This window comes from Dama dama, chromosome 14 (assembly GCF_033118175.1).
Source record: "Dama dama isolate Ldn47 chromosome 14, ASM3311817v1, whole genome shotgun sequence".
NCBI classification, from domain to species: Eukaryota; Metazoa; Chordata; class Mammalia; order Artiodactyla; family Cervidae; genus Dama; species Dama dama.
This window is the reverse complement of record NC_083694.1, coordinates 46,919,862-46,945,596: the sequence shown is the minus strand read 5'-3', so window position 1 is coordinate 46,945,596 and position 25,735 is coordinate 46,919,862. Positions and strand designations below refer to the sequence as shown.

The 25,735-nt window shown below is 59.2% G+C and overlaps 1 protein-coding gene across 1 annotated transcript in view; it reads left to right on the top strand.

The window, feature by feature from the left end:
• The first annotated feature begins 202 nt into the window (after nt 1–202).
• The window catches only part of PRDM16 (PR/SET domain 16), a 338,180-nt gene continuing 312,647 nt past the window's right edge, over nt 203–25,735 (top strand). The window contains exon 1 of the mRNA XM_061160551.1: nt 203–309. Within this exon, the coding sequence (XP_061016534.1) occupies nt 273–309 (37 nt within the window). The 5' untranslated portion in view covers nt 203–272. The remainder of the gene's footprint in view (nt 310–25,735) is intronic.

The following is a 25,735-nucleotide window of genomic DNA, read 5'->3' as shown; positions in this document are numbered from 1 at the left end:
GGGGGGGGGTGAGAGATAAGTGAGGTGAAGACCGGGAAGGCCGAGGAGAGCCCCCCAATCCCGCGCCGAGGCGGCGGCGGCGGCGGCGGCGGCGCGACGATGAAGACGATGAATACATTGCAAAGTTTTTTTGGCCCCGGCGAGGGGTGTCAGATTGAGTGCTCTGTGCGCATGTGCGAAGGTGTCCAAACTGACAATGCTGGGGAGATGAAGATAGTGTGTAGCTGCTTCTGGACTCAAGGAGGAGGAGAGAGGTTCCGCGAGCCGACACCATGCGATCCAAGGCGAGGGCGAGGAAGCTAGCCAAAAGTAAGTCTCCCGCGCTCGGCCGCGCCGCGCCGCCGGGCCCGGGCCGCGGGCCGGGGCGTCCGGGCCAGGGGTGCGCGTCGGGGCGCGGCCGGCGCGCCTCAGGCTCTCGGCCCCCGGATCGGCCGCGCGGCCCGGGGGCTGCTCCGCCTCCCGCGCTCCAGGGCGGCCGGGCTCGGCGCGGAGGCTCGGGGCGCTCGGGCCGCGCGCTCCCCGAAGGCGCCGGCCCCCTCCTCGCCGAACCCCCTCCCCCCCCCCCCCCCCCCCCAGTGTCAGGCGCTCGGGCCCGGGAACCCGAGGCGCGCGGTGGGGGCCGGGGAGGGGGGCGGAGGGGGAGGGCTGGGGGTGGAGGGGAGCGAAAAGCGAAAGTTAGTGAAAAGTTGACGAAAGGGGAGAGCAACTTTTTCCTCCTCGCTCGCTCTCTCCCTCTCTCTCCGAGTGGCTCTCAGTCCTGGTCAAATCATATTCCGGGCTTTTGAAATAGTGGGCGCTAGAGCACCGCCTTTGGCGTCCGCCAGCCGGGCGCAGAGGAGGGAGACCCCGAGTCGGGGAGGGGGCGGAGGAGGGGGCGCGGGCCGGCGCCCACCCGGCTCCGCGGGAGGAAAGGCAGGGGTGGTGTCGGCAGGATAGCCACAGCCACTGGGAGAGCAAAATGGAGATGTTTCCCTGGGCTTGGAACTGTGGTCGTGAAGTTTATTCCCAACTGGTGCCCCGTGCGGCGGCGGGCGCTTCTCTGCGACTCCGGCAGCCCGCGCGGCCGCCCCGGCGTCGGTGCCCCCGGCAGGAGGGTCCCCACCGGGCCGCCTTCCTCCCCGCCGCCACCCCGACCTCGGCCCCGCTCGGACCCTCCCGCTACCGCTCGCCTGGCACAGCCCCGAGGCCCGGCGGGGACTGAGCTGCCCCCGGCGAGACTGCCCGGTCCCCGGTCTTACTTTCTCTTTCGCTCCGTCTCGGGCCGAGCCCCGGGCTCCGCGCGCACAGCCCGCCGCCGGCCCGGTCCTCGCCGCCGGCCGGGTGCGCTCGCCGCCCGCCCCGCAGCCCGCCACGGCGCCTGGGGCCGCCCGCGCACCTTCCGCGCCCCGGTCGCTGGCGCCATTCACTGCCAGGCCCACCGGTCCGGGGCTGCGGCCCGAGAGGCGGGCAGGTGGGGGCAGCGGCGCCGCGGCCCGGCGAGCGCGGCTCCCGAAGCCCGGCCGCGGCCCGGCTGCAGCGAAGCGGCGAGCGTCGCCGGGAGCTTTCTCGGCGCCTCCAGCTCTCGCCGCCCCCTCCTCTTCGGCCGTCCGCCCACTCGCTCCCCCTTGGGAAATGCCTGAGGGACCCGCTCCCTTTGGGAATCCCTGCGGGACCACCAGGACTATCAGTCGGCTCCTCCTGGGCCAGACCCTGCCCGGCCGGCCCTCGCAGCGCCCAGGGCCGAGCCCCCAAGCGTGAGCCCAGGGGGCGCGAAACTCACGGCGGTTTTCCGAAGAAGTTCTACCCTCTCGGTTCGGTGGTCGGCCGGCTCGGCCCGACAGCCCCCGCTCCACGCTCAGTCGTAGGCCGCGCGTCGGGCCCGCAGGGGAAAAGCAACTTCCAGCCTCCACAGGACGCCCCTGGACCCGCCCGCGGCCGCTCGGGCCCCTCGCTGAAGCGCCCGTTTCCAGTCTTCTGTGCCCAGTGCTCCAGGTCTCGGCCTCCCTGGCCTTCTGTGACCTCTGGCCCCTCTTGGTGCGAACAAGGCCCTGTGTTTAGTGACTGGTGCGTCTGGACTGTGTGTGTGTTACCTGCCCGCCGGCTGACGCGTGGAGTGTGCGTGTTCGTGTGTATATCGGGTCTGTTTGTGCACCGCGAATCTTCTCAGTGACTCGGCTTCCCGGCGGCAGGCCGCCCGGGTCAGACTCCCCGAGGAAGGGCCCTAAGGTGGAGTGAGAAAGTGGAAGGCGACCGAATTCTCGCCCGGCCTTCGCTGCAAGCGAGAGGCCGGCTCTCTGCGCGGCCGCGGAAACTTCCGAGCGTCCCCCACCCGCCGGTCTGGCCCACAGCTCTCTGTGCTCCACCCCAGACAGGTGGGGAAGATTCCCAGTCTGGCTCTGCTGGGGCCTAGAATGGATGCCTGGCATAGACCTGCAGCCTGGCTCAGCGGCGGGAGAACTGAACTCAAGGGGAGGGCAGAGCACAGAGTTCCTTTTCCTGGGAGTCCTTATGGAGAAAAACCGCCGCGCCAAGCAGGTCTGTCAGGCCCAGACCCAGATGGAGCCACACTGGTGCGAGCTCTGGGAATTCCTCCTGCCTGGGTCACACAGCTAGGACAGCTGCCCCCAGCCTTCCCCAAGAAGGTGGTTCAGGCAGGCACGGGACCTCAATCCGTGCTGGACACAGAACACTGGGTCCACTGGGAAATTTCATTTCTTTGGACGATATTTTTGCCAGATGTGGACATCCCTGGGGACCTGACTCCATTACCTGAATCCCCACCGCAGCCGGGCAGTCCTAGTCCCCCAACAGAACCTCCGTCTGCAAGCTACATCCTGCCAGGGTCAGGGGGCTGGGGGAGGGGAAAGAGGTCATGGTTACAGGGCCAGTGTGCTGCACTGGGCTGTGCCTGCAGTCATGTGCCAGGCATGGAAGGACAGCCAGGTTGTGGTGGTGGTGAAGATCCCCTGATTCAGAGCTTGGGGACTGCTCCAGAGGGTGTATCTGGGGCTCTAACTTCATTTGTGTGTCCCCAGGACCCCTCTCCAGGGGCTCTCTTCTGCTTAGTCTACGTGTTGGATGAGCTGGTAGCATCTTTGGAGTCCGCATGGGGGCTCAGAGTTGCAGGGGCAGAGGCCACTGGGGCTCTCAGGCTGGGGCTACGGATCAGCTGCTGGAAGCCCTCTGTCTCAAGCTGCCTGGGAAGGCTGATCTGGGTGAGGACAGGTCTGGCAGGGTCCCCTCACACTCGGTGGGGCTTTGCTGGCCAGTGGGGAAATCCGGCGTCCCTGCCCTGCATTTAAAAATGAAATGGCACACAAAAGCTTTGTGTTTCTGGCGCTGTTGAGAGCCAGGTGGGCAGGTCAGCACAGCCATTGTGCCCTCCTGACCTCTTCACAGCACAGCTGGGGCACCCTGTGTGAGGGAGGATGTGCCCCCAAAACTGTGTCCAGCCCCCATGCGAGCACCCGTGAGACCTGATCCCCATGGAGGCAACAGACCCCGGAGTCGTAGATACGGTGTATTTCAGGCCTGGGAAGTTACCCTTCGAAGCTGCCAGCTACCACCTAGCCTCTGGGATGGGGGTGGGGGTGGGTGGGGGCTGTTACCCCTGCTACCTCCTTGGAAAGGGGTCTGTGCGACAGGGTTGGGGAGACTGGCTGCAGGCTGAGCTCCCAGCTGGTTCCTTCTCCCCAGCAGAAACAGACCAAGCTCCCGACTTGCTGGGCCCAGCCCTTCTCCCACCCTGGAGGAATCCTGCCCCTTCCACTAGTCCTCTTCCAGGAGCCGGGACAGCAGCCTCCCATCTGGACGCCTGGTAGGGCAGCAGCGCCAGGAAATGTCCAGCGGGAGTCTGGCGGCTCTCCCCGCTTCGGACGAAAATGAGGAGGCCGCGGTGGAGGGGCAGGGAGCAGGGCTGGCGGCCAAGGCCAGGTGCCCCGCGGTAGTGCGCGATGGCCCTCAGGCTCTGGCTGGCCAGGGGCCCCTCGGATGTGCCAGGGCAACGAGGCCTGCGGGAGGGGAGATGCGGATTCTTGGCGGGTGTGACCTCCCCCTGGGGCTACCTGGGGAAAGGGGAGCCGCTGGGCCCAGGGGCTGCTCAGAGCCACCGAGCCCCGTCACCTCAGGCTGCTCAGGGCTGCCGGCTTCTCTGCTGGCCTGGAGCAGGTGCGGGCTGAGCCTCCCCCACCCTCCAACGGCCCGAGTTCACCAGGCAGCTCCCCTCTAGGCAGAGTGCGGGGCAGGGGACCCAGTCCCGCGATTCTGTTGAGAGGCCTGGTGTGGGTGGTGGGGCCAGTCTGGGGGTCCCATCAAGGAGCCTCTTGGGGGAGGTGCGCCAGCGTGCTGGGCCTCCGTGGGCGCGATTAGTCCCCTGTTTTATTCAATTAGGAGGCAATTAGGGATCCTTGGGGGCTGGGCTAGTAATTAAGGTGCCATATAATTAGAGTTTTAACAAAAATTATCCAGGATTAAAAATCTTGTGAATAATTTCGTTAAAAAATTTCAAATAGCGTTAAATACAATTTATCAGATTTTGAATCAAACCCGTGTAACAAGTCTTGGACGCTGCAGCTCACGTAGCCGGTGCGGGAGGACGAGGAACAGCCGGGGCACCGTCCCCGCGCGGCAGAGAAACTTCTGGAGGCCAAGGCAGCCTGCCCGGCCTCGCCGCGGGCGCGGACTGCGGCTGTCCCGGGCTCCAGACGGCGCGGGCCGGAGTGCGGGGCCTGAGGACCCCGGGCTGAGCCGATAGTCACCGCGGCTTGGGGTTCGCCACGCACAAAGTCGCTGCAACTACGGCGGGCGTTGCGGGGCCCGCGTCTACACGCGCCCGAAGTCGGTGGCGGTAGCTCCGTCCGCCCGAGTTCCCCTGGTCTCAGCCCAGCCCACCTCTTCCGCGGCCGCAGTCCGGGCCCCAGGGCTCTCCGCCTCCCTCGATTTCCTGGACAGAAAAGGGCGGCCTCCGCAACCCCCGCCCCTCCACCCCTACTGCTGACCCTCGCCCAGACTCCGCGGGCTGCAGACCGTGTGCGGTTACAAGTCGCTTCGCGGATCTGGGACCCGAGATACGTGGGAGTGCGCCCGGAAGACTAGGTCTCAGTTGGGCGGGTGCGGGAAAACCGAGGTGAGGGTGGAGGTTCGGCTTTCCAGGAGCGATCTCTGCTTTCCGCCGAACTTGGCGCTGGGCCGTGCGCTCCCGCGCGCACCTGCAGGGAGACCCCCGAGCAGAGTAGGCTGCAGCCTGAGCCGCTGCCCAAATTTTTGTCGCCGCCGCAGCCTCGGGGAGACGGGCCTGTAGAGGTGCTCATGGTCCACTTGGGAGACTTCACTCACCCTCTTTCACTGACCCTGAGAAGGATAAAGTATGGTGAGCTGGCACCACTTTTCTGGGTAAGAAACCCAGGGCACAGAGAGGTCAAATAACCTGACAAGGTCACACAGCAAGTTAATGGTGAAACTGAATGTCATTTCAGTAAAGCCCTCCAGGGTTTTCTGTCTAGTACCCTGCCCCCCACCAGGCCACTGCCGGCTGCAGTTAATTCCAAGGATTTTTTTTTTTTTTTCTAGTATATCAGGTTTTAAGCATTTTCCCAGGGCCAGTGGTCAGCTTGTAACAAGTCTATTTGTAAAAAGACATCCGTGTGCATACAGCTTGTGAATGCAACTGGCTACCTTCAGCCTCCTTCAGACTGGATTCTTTCCCTACCCAGGACTGGACTCTTTCACTTTGCTCTCTCTACTCAGGCTGGGCAGAGGCCTTGTCTGGATGTCTCTAGCCCTTGGCTCTGGGAGTCCTCTCCCCAGGACAGGTGCAGGAAAGCTGGAACGTTGACCAGGGCTTGGTCTTGTCTGCACCCCAGTTATTGCCTTTTGCCTGGGCCACCCAGGGGGTGTTGGACCTGCTGGCTCACCTTCCTACCCCCACCCCCACCTCAAATCTGGATGCACGTAATCCTGCCCCTCCCCCAAGCAGTCAGGAAGAGGAGGAGCTGTGGCCATGGACCTGACTGACCCACAGGGCTGGCGGCTGCAGTTGCAGGTCCAGCCCGGAATCAGCCGCTGTTCCTCAAGTCTGGGCACTTCACAGGCTCCAGCCAGGGCCACGGTGGCCATTCTGGGCTGGCCAGTGCTCCTGAGCTCTCCGGGCTCCCAGGGCATTCTTGGGTGGCCTCTTCAGCTCTGACCACTCTGCTGTCTCTGGGTTTCCCGAGCCAGTGCTTCTCACTCTGGAGGTGCTCTGGCCAGGCTGTGGCCTCTCTCTGGACTCCGAGGAACAATGCCCTGGGGCTGCCGATAGGAGTGCGCCGGCCTGAGATACATATTTGTTTAATAGTTAACATTCTGTGAAAAAAAAAAAAAAAGGGAAGAAAGTCAGATTCTGGTGAAGGCTTTGCTTATTTTATATCCACTATAACTATTTCTGTCCATGAAAATTGGCTTAATTATATCAATGGAATGTTTCTTTTTCAATTCTGTATGCAATTAGTCCATCTTGCCGGCTGCAATTTATTTTAATAAAAAAATAAACCAGTGGTGTGTTCAGTTCCTCATCCCCTGGGGACAAATGCGATTGGTGTGTTTAATTTCATTAACTACAATGCGGCCTACTGGAAAAATGTATAAAATCAGCTTTATACAGCTTAAACACTGGCATTTGAAACAAATCATTATTGCATTAGCTGTCACACTGGTAATTCTAGAATCTAAGGAAAAAAATATATTATGGCTGTTTTTATAACCCTTTGCAAATGCACTGTTAAAATAATTTATAATCATTTTAAAACATAGCTAGGTCCTGGTGAATATTTTATCTCCTCCAAATAAGGCTCCGCGTTACCCTGTGCACGTTCTCTGTCTGACGAGTGTGCCATTCCCAACCCTGAACACGCATCTTTCGGGGTGGAGACAGCGGAGGCTGTCTTTAAACAAACCTGATGAGTGCCAGGTCCCTTTTTCATTCTAGCCTGACCCTGCCCTTGAGTTGGAATGGTTGACACAGACTCATCTGAAATTTGTCTCGGAGCAGAGGGCACCCCAAGATGCTGCAGAACCCTTAGCATACCCAGCCTCCCTCTCCAGGCCCCTCAGGTGGGAGGAGGGGGCCCACAAATAGGCTTTGCAGGTGTGGAAGCAAGGCCCCCCCATCCCATGCCCAGGGTTCCTGAGCTCCAGCCTGGAGAAGTGAGGGCAGCCCTTGCTATGCTCATCTCTGAAAAGAGAACCAGTTTCCCCGAGTACCCACTTTCTGCTTTTGCAAAATGAACTCGGTCAGGAAATTCACCAGATTTATGCTGTTTCTCAGTGGGTCACACACTTCCAGGATGGCGTGTGCATCCTGTCCAGCGAGGGGCACGTAAGGGGGTGAGCCCCAGAGTACACGTGCGTGAATGCGTGAGTGTGTGTGTGTGTGTGTGTGTGTGTGTGTGTGTTGGGATCCATGTTGCCCTCGGAAGTCCTGGCCTGGCCTGAGCTGCTCTGCGGCTCTGGGGCACGTGGCAGAGCAGGCTTGCTCCTCACTCCCACAGGCATGAGGCTGGAGATGCTCAGAGGCATCTGTGGGAGGGATGTGGGCAAAGTGCAGGGCCCGTCTCACCTGCTGCCTCCTGATTCTGAGATGCTTTTAGGAGACTTGAGTCAGGCCCCAAAGCCCCTGGTTCCCCAGCGTGGGGATGGGGAGGGGCAGGATACAGCGGCTCAACCTCCGCGCTCCTGTCATCATCCACCTGCTGGACCATGTGCTTCCCCTGGGGGAGGGTGGTGTCTCCCTCCCAGTCCCAGGAAGTGCCAAGGGGCATTAACAGGAAGAAAATAGCCCAGGAGGCTCTGAGACCAGGGCTGCTATCCTGATGTGGGATGAGAGGGGTTCCCGGAAGGTGCAGGGGTTTCCTAGGAAGGTTCCAAAAACATATTCAGGCCCTTCTGGCCACACTAAGAACTGTCTCCCTTCACTTTTGCCTCTTAACTCCCCTGGATAGATTCAGGTATATTTGTTTTTTGATATAAGCTTTATATTCTATTATGAATTTTTATGTGTAGGGGGACCTAGCACCTCCTCTCTGGGTCTGAAGCCCCCTCCTGTTTCTCAAGGAGGTGCCTGGAGAGGGTGGGCCAGGAGGACCCAGGCCGGGTCTCCTGAGACCCCTGGCTCTGGAGACCAGGCCATGTCACCATGACTGCATGAGCCCAGGGTGGTCATCAGGCGTGAGGTCTGCTCTCTTTTCAGGTTCTGCTGTGTTTGTTGAGAAATGAGTGTCTTTGTCCACTTTCTGACTTTAGAAAGAATAGCAGAGCTGCATCCTTGGTGAAAATAGGAAGGCTGTGCTCGAGGGGCCGCTGGACGCTGCTCCTGAGGCCACATGGGGGCCTCAACCCAGAGTCAGTCCTTGGACGGGCTTGGTGGCACATGGTTCTCAGGCCCCAGAATCTGCACTCCGTCCACGCTGACTCTGAGCTGGCTGTGTCCCCCTCATGACCCCCGTGCCTGCTGCAGCTCAGGACTACCAGACTCCCACCTTTGAAGCCAGGAAAGGTAGGCCATCTGGGAAAGTGAAAGTGAGTTATGACTCAGTGGAGAGACTGCGGGGTGTGGACATGTGGGTATTTGCTTCCTCCCTGGTTGCCTATGAAGAGGATAGCACAGAAGGTTCTGGAAGGGAGCATGATGTTTGGGGGGATGAGCATCAGGGGGGCTGGTGGTGCTGAGTCCAGATGTCCTCCTCCAAGTAGACAAAACCGAATGTCAGTTTTACCTCCTGGGCCTGCTTGGAGTGATACTTTGCTGGTCCTCTGCCTCTTTCCTCTGTGGGGGCTGTTTGGGGTCATGATAAAGCGTCCATGTAGGTGCTTTGGTTCTGGCCATCCAGCTCAGCCAGAAAATAAAGCCCACATGATCCTTAGTTCATGATTTTATTTTCAAGCTGAGTAGCACAGGTGCTGAGGTCTATTTTGGCCCCTGATGTCCAGCCGGGCCCCTCCCTCCAGCTCCACCTGGCCCCCCAGCCAGGCCAAACCTTTTCCATCCTCACTTCCACCTTTGAGGCTTCAACAGCTGGGGACGTCTGCTGGCTCTCTCCTCATCAGAGGCCTACCATGTCCTGCAGGGTCAGGTCTTCTGTCTGTTTTGATGGCACCTCTCCTTCCATTGGTTCATCCCTGCCTGCTGTTCGTGGGCCTCTTGTGTGCTGGGTGCTGAGACGTGCCCAAGGGCCCTGGGCAGCTGCAGGATGCTTGCCCAGGGTGGACCCTCTTGCCCCAGAGGAAAATGTGGTGATGTCACCATGCTCTGGGCAGTGTGGCGAGGTGGGGGGGGGGGCGGTGGGTGGGTGGAGGGGTGGGCCACAGATGCCCACAAGACTCTTGGTCCTCACTATCCCCAGCAAGTCCTTGCCCTGGGTGCTGGGCCTCTGTGTCTGAACTGTTTGGATGAGAAGTGAGCCCCCCCACCTCAGCACATTGGGAGACGCTCAGCTCTGGGGTCTCCAGGACCTTGGGTCTGTGCTAATGGAGAGTTGCTAGAGCCCCAACCAACTACTCTGTTTCAAGTTGTAAAGGCCAGAAGGGAGAGGGAGAGAGAGGGACGGAGGGGTGCAGAGAGGATGATTCCATTTCTGACATTGCTTCCCTGAGAGCCTCCCCCGCCCCGGCTTCGAATCCAGTGACTCAGCTGAGATTTGTGCAGCGTTTCTCTTTACCGATGGCAGGCAGGGCACCTCCAGTGTTTGAGTGCAAGTGGGAAGTGCCCAGCTCAGCCAGGGATGATGGGAGCTGAATAGCAATTATTTCCTGGGACACTGTTTAATCCCATGTCTGTGTTCAGGTGCTGCAGGTCAATACTGTGCCCAGATATGGATTCACATAACAGGCTCCCATCTAAGTTGCTCTTTCTTGCTGTGTCTCCGAGGGGAGGGAGCAAGCATTTAAAAATGCTTAGACGTTGGTGTCTGCTCAGTGGGCTGTAACGGCTTTTGCAGAGATGCCTGGTCACATCGGTCTTAAAATGTTGAAACAAAGAGCGAGAATCAGGCTCACCGGGAGCTGACCATAGGACAGCCCCGGGGTCCCTCCTTCCTCCTGGGTGCAGCCGAGCAGGGGGCCCCTTGTCGCTCGCTGGCACCGTTTTGCCCTCAGATGATGCTTCCTCCGGAAGGTTCAGAGTGAGGCCATGTCCCCAGAATTCGTATTTTCCCCTTGCAGGGTGCTTCCATCCTCCGACCAGGGGAAGCGAGTGAATCAGGTTCTGGCTGTGTTGGAATCAGTGTCTTGGGCCTGTGCCGACCTGACAGCCATTCCTAGCCCCCAAATTCAGACGTGGCTGTGGGTCACGCCTTGCCTCCCGTGATGCCCACTGTCATCAGAGTTGGATCAAGGGGTCCTGGCGCTATTTCTGGGGTGTCCGTGAGGAGGGGAAGGCCAGGCTTCCTGGGGACCCTCATGGAAGGAGCTTGTGATGCAGAGAACATGGGTCACTCTGTGAACATCGAGTCGCTCGGGGCTGCAGGCTATGCCACTTTCCAGCTCGCTGCCACCTGCTCACCCCGTGATACCTCCCTGGGAAGCCCAGTCTTCTTTGCAAACCACGCTCAGCTTATTCCTGGAAAAGCCAGTGCAATCTTGAACTGCCTGAAAGCCAGGGAGCATTTTCCTGGCCAGAGCCGATGCAACTCAAGGGAGACAGGGCCCCTGACCTGCACCCTTCCTCTGGGCAGTGAGCTGAGAGGGTCTCTGGGGAGTGTGCAGACCCAGCCATGTGTGTGCTGCATGTGCACACGGATGTGCGCACCTCTGGGTGAGCCTGGATCTGCCGTCCAAATGAGATGCACCTTCAGGCTGTTCTTTCTCATCAGCAGCATGGCACCTCCTGCGCGCTCGTACTTTGCAAGGACCCCCCTCACTTTCGCTGTCCCCCGATGCCGCTGAGCTCCCCAAGGCCTCTGAAATGGGGGTTGCGGCTGCCGGGCCTCCTGGCCCAGAGCCGTTCGCAGCTGTTTGTTGTGTGAGTGGAGACGGGAGAAGTTCAAATGTGAGAAGGGGCGATGTGCGAGCACTTTGCTGCAGTTTATAACCCCCACAAGAAACAAAGAGGAGCGAGGGCTGTTTAGATAATCCCGGGCCCTCGTGCTCACATTTAGAAAAATTAGGCCCTCTTGAAAAATTACAGAATTATGCTGCCAGTGTCAGGTTCCGAGATAATGATGTGTCTGTGTGCGAAAATATTAAATTGCAATAACACGCCCGTGAGTACCTCTCTGAATAGGGTATTCAGTTCCCAGCTTGGGCTGAACATAAAGCTTGTGACTGACAGAATACAAATGGTGTCATAAAACATTGGGGGGTTTACAGCCGGGCTCCGTCTTTCTGATCGGCTTCTCTATCTTGGCCCATCCAGCATCCTTTCCTTTAATGAAACAGCCCGACGATGTGGCTAATTATTTATTTATCACATTAGCAGGAGGAAAAGCTATCAGAGACAGATCAATTTTTCACTGGAAGTGATTTGAAGTGACTTTAAAAATAAGCCCCACGATGGGCTGCTGGGTGCTGTCCTTCAGCCTCTCAAAGTCCACACCATCCGCTCCGCTGATGTTGGTTGGTAAAGCATCCATTGGCTGCTCCTCCAGCTGAACCTATGCAGACTGGAGCCAGCCCAGCGCACTTTCCGAGCAGGAGCATCTCATAGGTTTCCGTCCGGAGAACCGGGGTCCCCGGCTTCTTCCAGGCGAGCGTAATGGGAGCAGCAACAAGTAACCCAGGGGCAACGGGAGGTTTTTCACGGTTTCCCAGGGCCTGCGGAGACTAGCGTCTCTGACAATAAGCCGGGTGAGATGGGGAGGCCGGACCCCGATGCTTGATGCTTGGCGCTCCCATGTGTGTTTACCAAGCTCGTGCTTGTGCAGGAGTGTGTCCCTGGGGGGAGGGGGTAGTTTCGGTGGCCGTGCATTTGGCTGAGTGTCGTTATGAACAAAAGAGCTAAAAAAAACCAGTGGAAAGTAAGATTGCTCAGAAATCCCTGGGCAGATCGCCGGCCCAAGGTGGGGCTCTCGTTTCACGGCTGGGAGTCAGACTTCCAAAGCGAAGGGGCCCCCAGTCTTAACTTTCTCTGCATCGAAGGTGTTAATCTTACCTTCCTAAGGTTAGATAAAGCCGCCCGAGGCTGCTGTTGGTTATCAGATCTCTCGGGACAGGCCCATCTCAGCCGTGCCACTGGTCCCCGCGGCCGGCAGCCCGGATAGGGAACCCAGGTCTCCATTTACCCGGGGTTTTAGGTTGCCTCCGGATCCTGATAGACTAGCTTCATTCAAAGAGGAGGGGCCCATGGCCATGGCGAGGTGAGAAGCCCATTACCAAAGCCCAGGGCCTTTCTGCTCCCCTGGGAGATCCCCCTTTGACCCACAGACTCCACGTGGCCGAGTGATGGGAGGGCCAGGCGTAGGGGGACGCTGCCTCGAGTTTTCTGACAAAGAGCCCCTGATTCTTTATCCACCAGACAGAGCACAAAGCTTGGCCTCACCTGGAGGGCCTATTGGCTATGGGGAGCGGGGAGAGAAGCCTTGGTTCAATGAAGTCTGTGGTGGGCGCGGCGGGACATGGGCCTCCCGGGAAACCATGGCCACATTGCTGGCTCTTGTCCCCGGGTGGTGGTCGCCAGCAGTGGGCGCAGCTTGGCCACAGTGGGCACAGGAAGGGCACTGCTGAGTTGGAGCCACATGACTGTCTCCCTTAAAGCAGCCCCCAACTGACACTGACCGAATCTGCGACAGCAAAACAAGCTGAACCCTCTGCGCCCTGCCTGCCTGGAGACAGAGGCCTCAGGGCCTTGGGCCAGCTGTCAGACCTGGGCCATGAGGCCAGGGTGCTGTGGGGATAGGGGAACATCCCAGAAATTGGCACCGGAGGCCCATCTATCCTGCTCCCAGCCCTGGGCTTGCAGACAGTCGGTCAGCTCTTGGTGTTTCGCTCCCTAAGTCCATCAGGGTGAGCAGCTCCATCATTTAGCTGACCTTGGACCAAACTAAAGGAACCTGGTGGGGCCACTGTGAGCTGTGTGTTGGTACCCAGGGTGGAAGGCTGGCCCTCGGGACTCCGGGCTACCAGGCAAAAGGAAGGGGGTTGGGGTGTCTGGGAATATGATGAAAGCGTGTGGCATCCTGTGGTCTCCAGGAGCCCCTCTAAGCCAGCTGGACCCGTCATGGAGATAGTGGCCCATCCTCACCTGGAGACTCTCTTGGCCATGGCGGAAACGGACAGGAGGGTTGTCCAAGTCAGGGGGTCTGGGGGCGACCAGACCCCGACCTGCTAGAGGGGGATGTAAAGACTGGGAGAACATCTGCAGATGCTTGGATAAAGTATTATTATCCTTGTTTTCTCTGCAGGATCCAGGCTGTCTTAGTCAGTGGCTACTTTGGGCTTCTGGCATTTTCTTGCACTTGGCAGAGGCAGATTTGTGTGTGAGTAGGTGAGTCGGACACGACTAAAGAACCAAGCACATATGCACACCCATGTGGGATTGAACAGTCTCCCCCAGGGGCCTCCGGATGGGCGTAGTGATTAAAAATCTCATTCAAACCCTGTTGTGATAAGTGGAGAGCAGGTGAATGCAAGATGCCTGGGCAGGTCACCGGGCCCTGGGAGGAGGCGTTTGGTCACCCTCACGAGGAGGTCTGCAGGGGTGTCTGGGGCAGCTCAGGCTGGTGTGCTCTCTGTGGGACCCAGGGGGGATATCTTTGTTGGGTTTGGGGGCTCCACCACCTAGTTTCTGGGAGGAGGGGAGCTGGGGCGGTGGAAGCCTCCTGCCTAGGGCCGCCCTCCAGCATCAGCCCCAGGCAGGGGGCAAGCACCCTCTGGGCACTGGAGTTCTGAGCCAACCTTGCCTTTTAGGGTCTCTTGTTTGCTTTAGTTCCAGGGTATTTGGGGTGCTGAGTAGCAGGTCCCAAAGCTGAAAGCGAGCAGTGTCTCCTCTCTGGGCTGACACTCTGACCTGTGACATTGTGTCTCTGATGTGGCCCAGGGGGACACCCCGAGGATTCATTCAGGTAACCACGGGGTACTGGGGCTTCGCTGTCATCAGTCTGTGCAAGCATTGCACATGCGTGTGCAGGCAACATGCACATACCTGCACAGGCACGCATGTGCAGGCACACACGTGCTCTGTGTGTGCACATAGTATGCATACATGTGCACACGTACGTACACATGCACACAGGTACATGCAGCGAACACACACATGCATATACTTGCACAAGTCGCACAGTGCAGTGTATGTGTGCAGCACGTGGATGCATGTACACAGGTACGTGCTCGTATAGAGTGCCCGTGCATACAGACATGGCTGCATGAACCAGACTCTTCTGTCAGTCTTGGATGATACAGGAGCTGATACGGTGATAGCAGAGGGGAGCATCCTTTGGGCAGGCGGAGGGGACCCTCATTCAGGGCACTGTCCCTGGGTCCACAGGCCTGTAGACGGAGCAAGAGGAGAGGGAGACTGGGACAGTGAGTCTGGATGCTGGTTGTGGGCTCCCTGAAGGAGAGGGAGTCTTGGCTTCTGCTAGGCCAGGGGAACCAGTCTTTCCCTCCTCCCCCAGGCCCCGAGGTGTCGGGAGCCCTTCCCTTTGGGGTGGGACAGGCAGTGGTCTCCAAATGCCAGGAGAGGCTGGATCTGGTGTCACATAGACCCAGGAGCAGGGGCAAAGGGTCCCCTCTGGCCCTTTCAAGGGGACATTCGATCTGAACCCGGGGGCCCAGTAAGGAGATTCCTGTGAACCCCTCGCTGATGGAGTCGAAAGCACTCAGCCGTTGGAGAAAGCACTTTGCAAGCCGGGCTCTGGCATGAGGCCCTTTGTGGGATTATCTGCCCCCCTGGGAGGCGTGGAATGCCGGGGGCGAGGGGCCACGCTGTATAGAGCTCGCGCGGCCACAGATAAAGCGGGCTGCTTTCCGCGGCTGTTCTGTCGCCGAAATTTGAGGTGCGGCCCCAGAGTGAATGCCGCTGGCCCAGGACATATGAGCCAGGGAGGCTCGGTCCGCTCTGCCCTGGCTCTGAAGAATTTGAGTCCAGACCGCGTCTGCCGGGGCTGGTACCCAGGGCTCGTTGCAAAAAGCAGTCTGGAGAGACGGGACAGCATCTTACTTTCCAGACAGGGCTGGTCGCAGGCCTCTCTGGGGACGCGCAGTGTGGGCCCGCTGGATGCAGCTGTTGTGGGGAGGGCAGGGGGCCCTTTCTGGGCCGGGAACTCTTGGGTGCCTGTGATGAGCTTCGGTCGGGAAGCCTGTGGGATCCTGGGTGGAGGCGCCAGGTGGACCCATACTCCTGCTGCTGAGGCTGGCGGGGCTTTCAGATGCTTAGAGTCTGTCTCCATCGATCCTCCAGGCCCCCTCTCCTAGCTCATCTCTTCCCAAATCGTTCCCGCACATCCAGCTGCTCCAGGCTGGTGCCCGGGACTCACTCCTGGCTCTAGAACACAAGTCCACGTGGACCTGGGTGCAACCACACCTGTGCATGTGTCACCGCAGCCTTAGAGACCCAGGGGTGTCTCAGCCAGATGCTGTGTTCAGGACCCGAGTGTGTTCTAAAGCTGAGTGAGTGGGGGTTGGGGGGAGGTCTCTGCCTCACCAGGTGGGATTCATCACTCAGCCCAAGGATGAACGTGTGCTGCAGAGTAGGGTCTGGGAAGACCAGTGATGTGTCAGGTTCACTTTGCTGAATGTGGCTCCGAGGAGGGCAGGGAGGATGGATGGAGGAGCTGGATGGCTCCTTTCTGCGTCTCCATCCCGGTGGGGCTTTGGGGCTTACCAGCTGGCTGTTAGGAAGCAGGTGGTTTAGCCTTGGGGCTCACAGAGACCCCTCCAAATCCTGTACCCACTTCCCACGAGCTGAGACCCTCCCTGAGCCTAGGGTTCCATTTGGGAAGCTGGTGACTCGTAACTTCTGGGGGTGAGATGAGTCAAAAGCCCATTTGCCTGTCCCTCCTGAAAACCAGGATCCTCCTCTGGGCACATTTGCCTCCTGGAACCCTGGCAGGGACCACAGTGGGTGCCGTGGCAGGTCTTCCCTGGGTGCCTGTGGGAGGCCTCAGGCAAGATGCCCCCGGCCTGCAGGACTCCAGGTGGGCACAGGCCTGAGATCTGATGCTGCAGACACATGGGCTGACTGGCGTTGGGCTGTCGTGTCTCTGGAGCTCTGAGGCTTTCTGCACCTGACCACAAACCCGCTGGTCTGGGCACAGTGCCGGCACTTTCCTTTAGCCTGAGTCAGGAGGGCCTCAGAAGTGGCCACAGGTGCCGCTGAAAGTCCTGGTGGCCAGGGGTGGCTGGGCAGCCGTCCCCCCCCCCCCCGGCCCCGTGTGGTTCACGAACCCCAGATCCCTTTTTCTTAGGGAGCAGGAAGGTTGGGGAAACCAAGGTGCACTTGGAACACACAGGAACACGGGAGTCTTTAGAAAAACTGTAGAGTGCTTGCCCTGCGAGGTCTCACTGCCAGGGCAGCCAGATGGACTCTGGGATCGCTGCTTCTGTCCCCCAAGCTCAGCGTCCCTTCAGCATGGAGTGGATGCTGCAGATAAATTTCCTTTTAGCCCCTGGTGTGGTGCTATAGGGTCTGCCTCTCCGGGTCAGGAAGGCTCCCCAAAGACCAGGCCTCCCCATGAGACATCTCCCCACTGTCTGCACACCCTCAGAACAGAGGTACCTTGAGTCCAGATCACTGGCCTGGCTCCCACCTGCTGGCCTGCAGCCTGACCCCTCCCCAGGCTACATTTTCATGTGGACATGCTGGTCTGTTTGGAAGCAGGAGCCCTGAGAGAGGCCAGGGGGCCGACCCAGCTGAGCCATGGGTGGGACCCCCGGAGTGCTGGGCCACGGAGCCTGACAGAGTGGACCCTATCCTCCGGGCTGACCCGAGGCGAGCTGCCGCTGTCCTCACCCCACGACCTTTCAGGTGGAGGTTTGCCTGAGTTCTCCCACCATCGAGGCATCCTCGTGGAGCTAATGGAGGATTCTTGGCGTGATCTGTCAGTGCTTGCCTTATTTATTTATTTCTATGAAGTATGCTGTGAATTAGGCGAAAGATCTGCAGAAATGTGCTCGCGCCTGGAGATTTCTGCGAAAAACGAGAACCCTCCTGAAATTTCCAGTAGTGAAGCAATTAGGGGATGGAATTCCGCAATCTAAACACGATATCATTCTCCTCTAACAAAAGTGGGGAGGGGGTGAAGGAAAGAGGAAGCTGAGGTCCAAGCAAAGGCAGCTTGCAGCCCAGCACCACGTGTGTGCAGCTGGGACTGGACCCTGGCCTATGCGAGTGGGGAGTCCCACACACTGCCCAGTCCCTCCGTGGAAGTGTCTGCTCCTTAGCAGGTGAAGGGTAAGGTGAGGTTTGCCTCTTAAAGGGCTGTGGCCAACCCACCAGTGTGAGTGGGGGGCTGGAGGGCAGGTGTCTTCCCATGACAGAAGCTGGATGGGGAGGGGTCTTTCTGCCTGTGCAGCCAGTCTGCATCAGAAAGAGACCCCGTGGCAGGACCCTCAAAGCCACGGTGCTGGGAATACCCGCTGGGCTCCAGCGTCTGGGTCAGTGTGCCACTCACATGGATGGGGGCAGGAGTGGGGGTCCCAATGGAGAAGTCATCCACATCAGGGTCAGGTCAAGGCTCCTTCCTTGCACTTGGCAGGCGACTCAACCCCAAATGAGGAAATTCACATTTCTCGGGTTTGTGGGAGGGAGTTTTTAGATCACAAGAGGAGATTTAAACCAACTTTGCTATTTTCTTTTTTTGCAAACAAATTCTTAGCCAGGGATCCCCTGTTCCCTTGGATGTTACAAACCCCACCTTTCTAGACCCTCCTTAGGTCCAGAGGCCAGCAGCCTCACCATTGTCGGAATCCCTTTTTTTCAAAAAAACATTTCTTGGTCCTGTAAGCTGTTGCCTATGGTTTTCATTGTTACTTTTTTTTTTTTTTTTTTTAAAAAACAACCTTGAGATGCCTTTGGACGAGTTGCTGGCTGTTGACAAATCAATTTTCCAGGGAGGGAGACGTGTTTCTGTCGCTGGCACTGGGGTCCGGCCTCTTGCTTGCGGTCGAGCAAAGATTAGCCTGAATTTCTCAGCGTGCTGTGTTTCCTCGGTCCCCCGCGACTTCCCTGCTCTCTGGCCTTCATGCTACATTCCTTTTCTCCCCTCATCTCGCTTTCTAATGTTGTTTCTCTCACCTTCTGAAGCCAGCCGGCTGCACGGCGGGGATTTATGAGCTTGAAGCTTCTAACAGGACGTCTATTTTATACGTTCTCGTCCGCTGCAGCCGCGACCTCGGTCCCTGCTCTCCGTGCAGTGTGTGCACACGGGTTCTGTTCGGCCGAGAAACCCCCTCTCGGAGTGTCTGTGGCATTAAATCAGGAGCTGGGGCCTGAGTCACTGAGGATGATCCAGAAACTAATGGCAAGCCCCCACCCTCGCCAAACTCCCTGGTGGGTTCTCGGGTGTTGGAGTAAACTTACAGCTGCTCCTTGGAGGAGGTGAGAGTGGGAGGCATGAAAAGCATTTGCGAAAGACCCTTCCCCGTCACTGCTCCCCACGCCCACACTCTCCCAGCCCCACTCCTCTGGGTGAGAATGGACAGGGGAGATTTTCTGGAAAGAAATGAGGCCGAGGCCAGTGGTGACCGAACACCAGCTCCCACGTCCCGGGTAGCTTTCTGGGCTTCCCACTCACACGAGGGCGCCCCTGGGCATCCCCTGCCTTTCCCCAATGCTATGACACAGATTTTCTAGTTCAGAACCCCAGTCCTGCTCTAGAAGGACTAGGGGACCTTCTCTGCCTATGTGCCTGGGAGAGGCACTTGGCCAGCTTTTGTCACCCCACTCATCCTCCCCTGGCTGAGTGTGTGTGTGTGTGTGTGTGTGTGTGTGTGTGTGCGCGCTTGCGCTGTGGTCTGATGGAATTCCACAGGTCCTGCCACGGATGGCAGAGGTGCTGTCCCTGTAGTTTTGCGCAGCCCCCCTGCCTGCACCGTGGTAGCCAGCTGAGAGCCCAGCCAAGCCTGGCTCCCTGAAAGATGTGGTCCCGGGGCCTTCCCCATCCAGCCCTGGGTCCCTGTGCACCTAAGCCACCTCTGCCTGGGCCTGCGTCCTCACAGGGTCGGCTGGAGAGGAGCCAGTCCACCTGATGCTGGAGGCAGTGTGCCAGTATCACTGACGGGGTGGGAGGTGGCAGGAGACCTCGGGGCACAGCAACTGCCGATGTTCTGTCCAGGAGAAACGAAATGTCCTCAGGCCATAAAGTGTGTGCTGGTCAATCAACCCTTTGACACAACAGTTTCCTCCTCGAAGCAGAAGCGCTTGCCAAGTGTGGGCCAGATGCCCTTGTCCTGTGCGCTTTGGCAAATTCCCACTTTACCACATCTCCAGGCCCAGCCTAGGCCTGAGATTCACCCCGAGGCCCCAGTCTGCTCCTTCTGATTTACTGAAGTTAGGAACAGCGAGTGTTGGCTTTCCTGCACAGCCAGTCACCTGGAGAGCATCCGAGTGACCATGATCGGGGCTCAAAGTCCCTCCACTCATCTCCCTGTCTGCCCACTCATTTCTTCAGTGATGGTGACTGGGCCCCCTGCTTCTCCAGATATCCAGGGCACTCTCTCCTGGCTGTCCAGGAGCTCACAGCCTAACCAGGCAGGTGAAGTAAAAGCACCCCCAAGTTACAGCCCGGGGGTCCGGAAGGCAAGGGAACCAGACTGGTGCTGATGGTACTCTCAGTGACCCCCGGGCATGGCATCCTCGTCCTATCCTGCTGGGAAATATGGAGGAGCTATTGGCATTTCTGAAGCAGCTCAGTTCACTGTCCTGGGAGAATGTGGGGGCGGTCCCCCAACAGTGGGATCTCCTTAGGAATCTAGCAGCCGGCTTGCCCCAAGAAGCCAAGCTGGCCCCTTGTGCCCCCTCCAGTCATGTGTCCCCTCAAGAGGTGGGCCAGGGGTGACCCTGCTGGGGCTGCTCATGACCAGTACACTCACTCTGGGATGTGTCTCAGGGCGGTCTTTAGGACCTCCAGCTCAGGGGGACCCCAGGCATGGCCCAGCATCTTCCTGCTCCCTCTGATGCAAATGGTAACCTCTCACTGAAACCCCAAACTTCCCCACCTCCAGCCTCTGACTGAGGCACCCGACTTTGAAAGGGGTCTCTCCTTGTAGCTGCGTCCATCCCCAGAGACCAAGCCCAGCATCTGATCCCAGGTTCCTGAAGCAGCAGCAGGATCCCCACTTGGGGGGACATGATGTGAAGGAGACCCTCGAGTTGAAAGCAGAACCTTTGGCACCGGCTCCCCCGGCTCGCAGGGTTGGGTTGCCCGTCTCCACTCCCGAGCCCAGTGTGGAGTCTGTAGGGAGCCAGACAGGACAGCTTCCCCAGGTTCCTCCCCAGAGCCCCGAGCTCTGGGGCTCTTGGGACAGGCCGAGGCCACCCAGCAGGACAGCCCCTTCTTATCCACCGATGCTTGGTGGAGGAGAAGGAGGCTTGGTCGTGGCCGCAAGAGAAGTCTCAATCCCCAGTCAAAGCCTGCCCTGCAGTCAGGGCTCCCGTCAGGATGGAGCTCTTGGCTCTAAAGTCTAAAGACCTGTCGATCACCTGATACCCACTGGGGTGGACAATGCAGGGGAGCAGAGATGGCTTGGCCATGGCTGCACTGGACTTCCTATGGGTGATGAGACCACGAGGCCAGTTGCTCCATCTTCTGAAGCTCCTCCTCCTGCTTTCCTCCAGTTTCAGAAGAGCTCACATCACTGTGGGAACTGATGGGAAAGGCTGGGGCCATGGCTACACGTCCTCCAGCCCATCTGCCCACCGAGTCGAGTGCCATCTCTTCCTGCAAGAGAGCCTGCCGAGTTTCTCCCATCTCCAGGGGCCTGCAAGGGGCTGGGGGCAGGGCCATCCCCCAGAGAGGTGGCCCCAGGAGGGCCCTGGGCTGGGACCACTGTTGATCTCCCTGAGCTGTTACCAGTCCTGGGGTCCTCTGGGCTCCTGCCCTGTGACCCCCGCTGTAGACACACGGGCATGGGGTCCCCTCTGCAGACACATGGGCGTGGGGCCCGCCTGCAGACACACAGGAAGCTGTCATCTCTGCTGTAGACACATGGCAGGAGCTCAGGGCCGGGCCACCTGCTTTCGCTGGTCACAGGTCACCGTGGAAGCCATTGAATCAGGGTTGAGAGTAAGGCAGGAGAGGAAGGGCGGGTCGTTGGGGTCAGGGCGAGCACACTGGCAAGTGGTCAGAGAGGAGGCCACTCAGCCGTGAGAACTGCCAAGAGACTCAGGGCGAGAGAGAGGAGGAGAGCAGGAAGAGTTGATTTGGTGGGCGGTTTGGGAAGGCCTCCTGGGGAAGGGACAACAGATCCAGCAGCTGACATGCAGGTCCCCCTGAAGGGCTCACATGTAGGCACACCCCAGCCCCGAGACCGCACTGATGATGGGATCCTCCATCCTGGGCTCTGGAGCTGGGCCTGAACCCTACAGGGGGCAGGAAAGGGGGCCTAGCAGGGATGGAGTTGTGTGAGGCCCCGGAGTGAACCCTGAGTCACACAGGGTGCTGTGTGACCCCGGGGGCCCAGCTGCCTTTCCCACTGCAGGTCCTAAGCCTTGCCCTGCCCACGGACCTGGTGGCCCTGAACTGGCCCCCAGCACCCACGGCATGCAATGGGTCCTGGGAGAGGGCTTTGTGGGCCTGGCCTAAGGGCAGTCCTTGAGCTTAGTCTGGAGTTCCATTTTTATTTCCAGGGTAAAATATGCCATTTAGTTTTTAAAAACCCAATGAATGCTCACCGACTATGGTCTGTGAGGGGGAAATAGAACCGGGTCAGCATGACTGGACCTCGCCTCCCACTGGGGATTCTGCGGACGGTTCTAGATGAGTCCCGAGTTGGGTGCCGCTGGGTGCGGAGACCTCCCCTCTAGGCCTGGTTAGCCCTTGCCTGGGTGCTGTGCTGTGTGGTGACGTGTCCGGGGGGCTGATACATTTCAGGGTCCCTAGACTGCTCTGGGCTGGAAATATGGGCGAGGGTGTGCCCATATTATAAGTGAGATAAGTGCTCCACTTATCTCAAGGAGGGCCATAACATCTCAGAGCGAAACCTTGAAAACTCAGGAAAGATGGTGAAGGCTTGCACTGTAATCACCTTTGAAACGAGTGATCAGAATGCTGCAGCAGGGCACTGGAAGTTCCGGCCAGGTGGGCCTTTTGGGTTCTGTGGAGTTTTCCGGCCTCTCGAGATGATGGCTTGGCTTTGGGGTGGTCCAGAACCAGCAGGGAGCCCTGGCTGACAGCCTCACTGTGGTTGACTCCCCTGGTGATACTCCTCCTGATCCGGCTGCGGGACGAGCCGGGAGTGGACTCTCACCCACTCATGGTCCTGTCCAGGGCCCAGGCGAGCCTGGTGACAGAGGCACGCAGTGTTAGGTGCCTGTCGATTCTCGGGGCAAATGTCAGCCCCTGCCTTGTTCATAGCAGCGCAGACGGGCTCCAGTGCAAGCAGGCTCTAGTGCACAGGGCAGGGTGGGGGATGCTTGGGGTGGGGTGGTTGGGGAGGCAGGTCTGTGCATCACCCACCCCCAGCCCCGCAACCTGCTTAAGCAAGTGAGTCAAGGAGTGAGTTCTTGGTAAATTTCCCTGAGCGTTGAGAATTTTTGCAAGTCGCCCCAGAATGTGGACTTCTGTGATTCTGTGGTCAGGCTGCTGTGTTCCAGGAAGCACCAGACAGAAGTGGTGACTCTGGCCAGTGACCGTGGTCTGGGGAAAAGCAGTGGCCACAGCCAGTGTGGTCTGTGGCTGCTGGTGACCTAGAAACCAACGTCTGAGTGTCAGGGCAGGAGGAACTCATAGCGCCAGGGCCAGGGGCTCGTGGGCAGGGGCGGGCACCAGGGCACCTGGAACAGCAAGGGGCCCAGAGCCACGCACTTGAGGGTCCCAGCCTGCCTTTCCGCTTTCTCTGGGCTCCTAAGCATCTCGAGAACGGCTGTGGAACTTACAGAATGAACTGACTTGAAAATAAATCCGTGTTAAGTTAAAGTGGGTTCTCCAGCCTCCCATCTCAGGACCCGTCTCCCTCAATCATAGGGGTGTTTGGGGAAATGAGGGTGACCAGGACCCAGAAGGCAGCACTCCTCAGCCCCTGGCAGGTCCAGTGCTGGCCCAGACACTGCTGAGGGTGGCAGCACCCACGCTGGGCCCCGGAGAGCAGTGATAGACGGGTGACTCCATGCTGGAGCGTTTTGTGCATGGGTGTGAGCATGCTGCTTTAGTGGTGAACACTGTCCTACCCGAGCTTGGCCGCACCTTCTGGACACACCCGGCTCAGCCCTCCCGTCCTTTCATTCCCACTCAAGTGGAGCCGGTGGAAATCTGCTATCAGTGCTGTCATTGTGGGGACTCCAGGCCATGCACCCTCTTCCTGGCCTTCCTGGGAGAATCTGTTGGGCCAAGAAAGGAACAGGGCTGCATCTGCTGGGCAGGGGCCTTCCCTCCTTCTTTTGCCTGGGGTGGGGGTACCGCCGAGGCCCAGAGCCCTGGGGTCTTACATCAGCCTGGGGAGCTGTCCGCGCTGGGTGAGACAAAGCAGGACCAAGGCGAGACTGGGGGCTGGGGTCTCTAGGACCCCTCTGCCCCTCCAGTTCCTCCCACACCCCTACCTTGCCTTGCACAGATGGCCAGCCCTGCTCAGCTGCTCCCTCCCACCTGGGAAAGTGAAGACCCGAGGGGTCCCCATGGGTCCTCCTTACTGGGCGCTGGCCAGGGTGCTGGGAGCCCTGCTGGCGAGTGGTCAGGGGTCTCCTGCTGCCCTGTCTGCCTGCTCGTGGTGTCAAGGCAGAAACACTCTCATCCTTGGCCCAGGAGCCCTGGGGGATCAGTGCAGCCTGAACACCCCATGGCTGCCCACCCACAAGAGGCCTGGGCTCACCCTCTGGGGTTCTCCGAGAATTCAGATTACTTGAGAACCAGTAAGCATTCAGTATTTTGGGGTGTGGTAAAGTGTGTGACCAGGCCTCAACCAGCGTGGTCTCAGAGGCCTCACTCCCTCCCAGGGCTGGAGGGCCTTGGCCTCCTGAGAGCCTTCCCACCATCCCCAGAGAGGTGGGACGGAGAGAGGATGAGGACCAGTTAGTTCTGGAGGATGAAGAGACGCCGTGAGGCCGAGCCGTGAGCTGTGGGAAGGGAAGCCGAGTTCTGGTCTCCCCCTGATCCCCCGGCCTCCCTGGGGTCAGCTTCCATCCCTGTGAGAGGACAGGGCTGCACAGATGGTCACTGTGGCCCCGGCTGCTGCTAACAGGCTCCAGCCAGCCAGTGCATGGTGTTTGGGGAGGCTCTTTTTGTTTTTGGTTTTGTTTGGGGGAAGCTCTCTTGGGCTTTTGGTTTTAATGTTTATGCTTATTTATTTATTTGGCTGCGCCAGGTCTTAGTTGCAGCATGTGAGATCTTTAGTTGTTGCACGTGGGACCCGGTTTCCTGACCAGGAGTCAAACCCAGGCCCCTGCACTGGGAGCACGGAGTCTCAGCTGCTGGACCAGCAGGGGAGTCTCAGCAGGTATATTTTGGACGAAGCCCAGGCTCCTCCTTGTCCAAGTCTGGGGGACCCTGTGCCCATTCCAGACTGGGCTGGCCTGGCAGGTGCCATGAACAGCAGGAGCTGAGTGGGGAGGTGACCTGTAGGGCACCCTCCCTTCCCACCTTTGCTCTACGAGTACCCAGTGACCTTTGTCCCTGGACCACCTCCCTGTGAAGCCCCAGGGATCTGCTCTCCTATCGCGCTTGGGCGAGTGTGGCCTGTGGCCTCTTGGCCTCTGTGCCCTGGTACCTGTCCACTGTGGGTGTGCAGTGGATCCGGCCCTACCACACCCTGGACCACATGCTTCAGGTCGCCCACCAGAGGGCAGGGCCCGTCTCTGCTTCTCATCATCACCAACCCTGCCCCTTGGGCCCCACACAGCATCCCCTCCTGCTACTCCCCATCAGGCTGTCCCTGTCCCAAACATCAGGTGAGAGGCAATGAGGTCACTGGAGGAGGGGGGATGTGCTGGGGACGGGTGCTTAGGAAGGGGAGGGTCTGGTTTTAGAACCCACACCTCGGCGCTCCTGGGCCCATGCTTCCCCTCAGGCCTGGCCTCTTCCTCTTTCCCGGCCCGGGCACTGTCTCTACCTTCACACGGTCAGCGCCAAGGGGCCTGGATGGCAGGTCTCCCTTCCCTGCTCCTGAATGAGGAAGGAGGCCCTGTCCCAGAGCTGGTGAGCCTCGGAAGCTTCCCGAGCCGGCAGCTGGGCCTCCGAGCTGGGGCGGACGGTGAGTAGGCTGAGAGGTGCGACGCTGGTCCCCCTGGCTTTCCCTTGGTGCTTCTAGGAGGGTGAGCCCAGTGGCCTCCACTGTGGGCCCCCCTGCCCCGCCTCCCAGTGAGGTGGACCAGCGGGGCCATTTGCTACCACTCCAGTGCCCCTGTGTCCTCTTCCTGCTGGCCACCTCTTCACTCTGTCGTCCAGGCTTTCCCTGAGATGTGTCTGCCCATGCGGGTGCCTGGGGTGTGTGTCCCTGGGGACCAGAAGGCTGGGGCTGGGGTGGGGATCAACAGTGCCACTGCCAGATGAGAAGAGCAATTCAGGGAAGCCGCCTGCATTGCCAAGGTCATGAGAAAGATCAAGGGCAGGGTGTCAGAGGCCTGGGTGAGCGGGAGGGCTTTGCTGGCCCTTCATTGACTGGGTGACCTCGGGCAGCACTCGTGAGCTCTCTGAGTCTT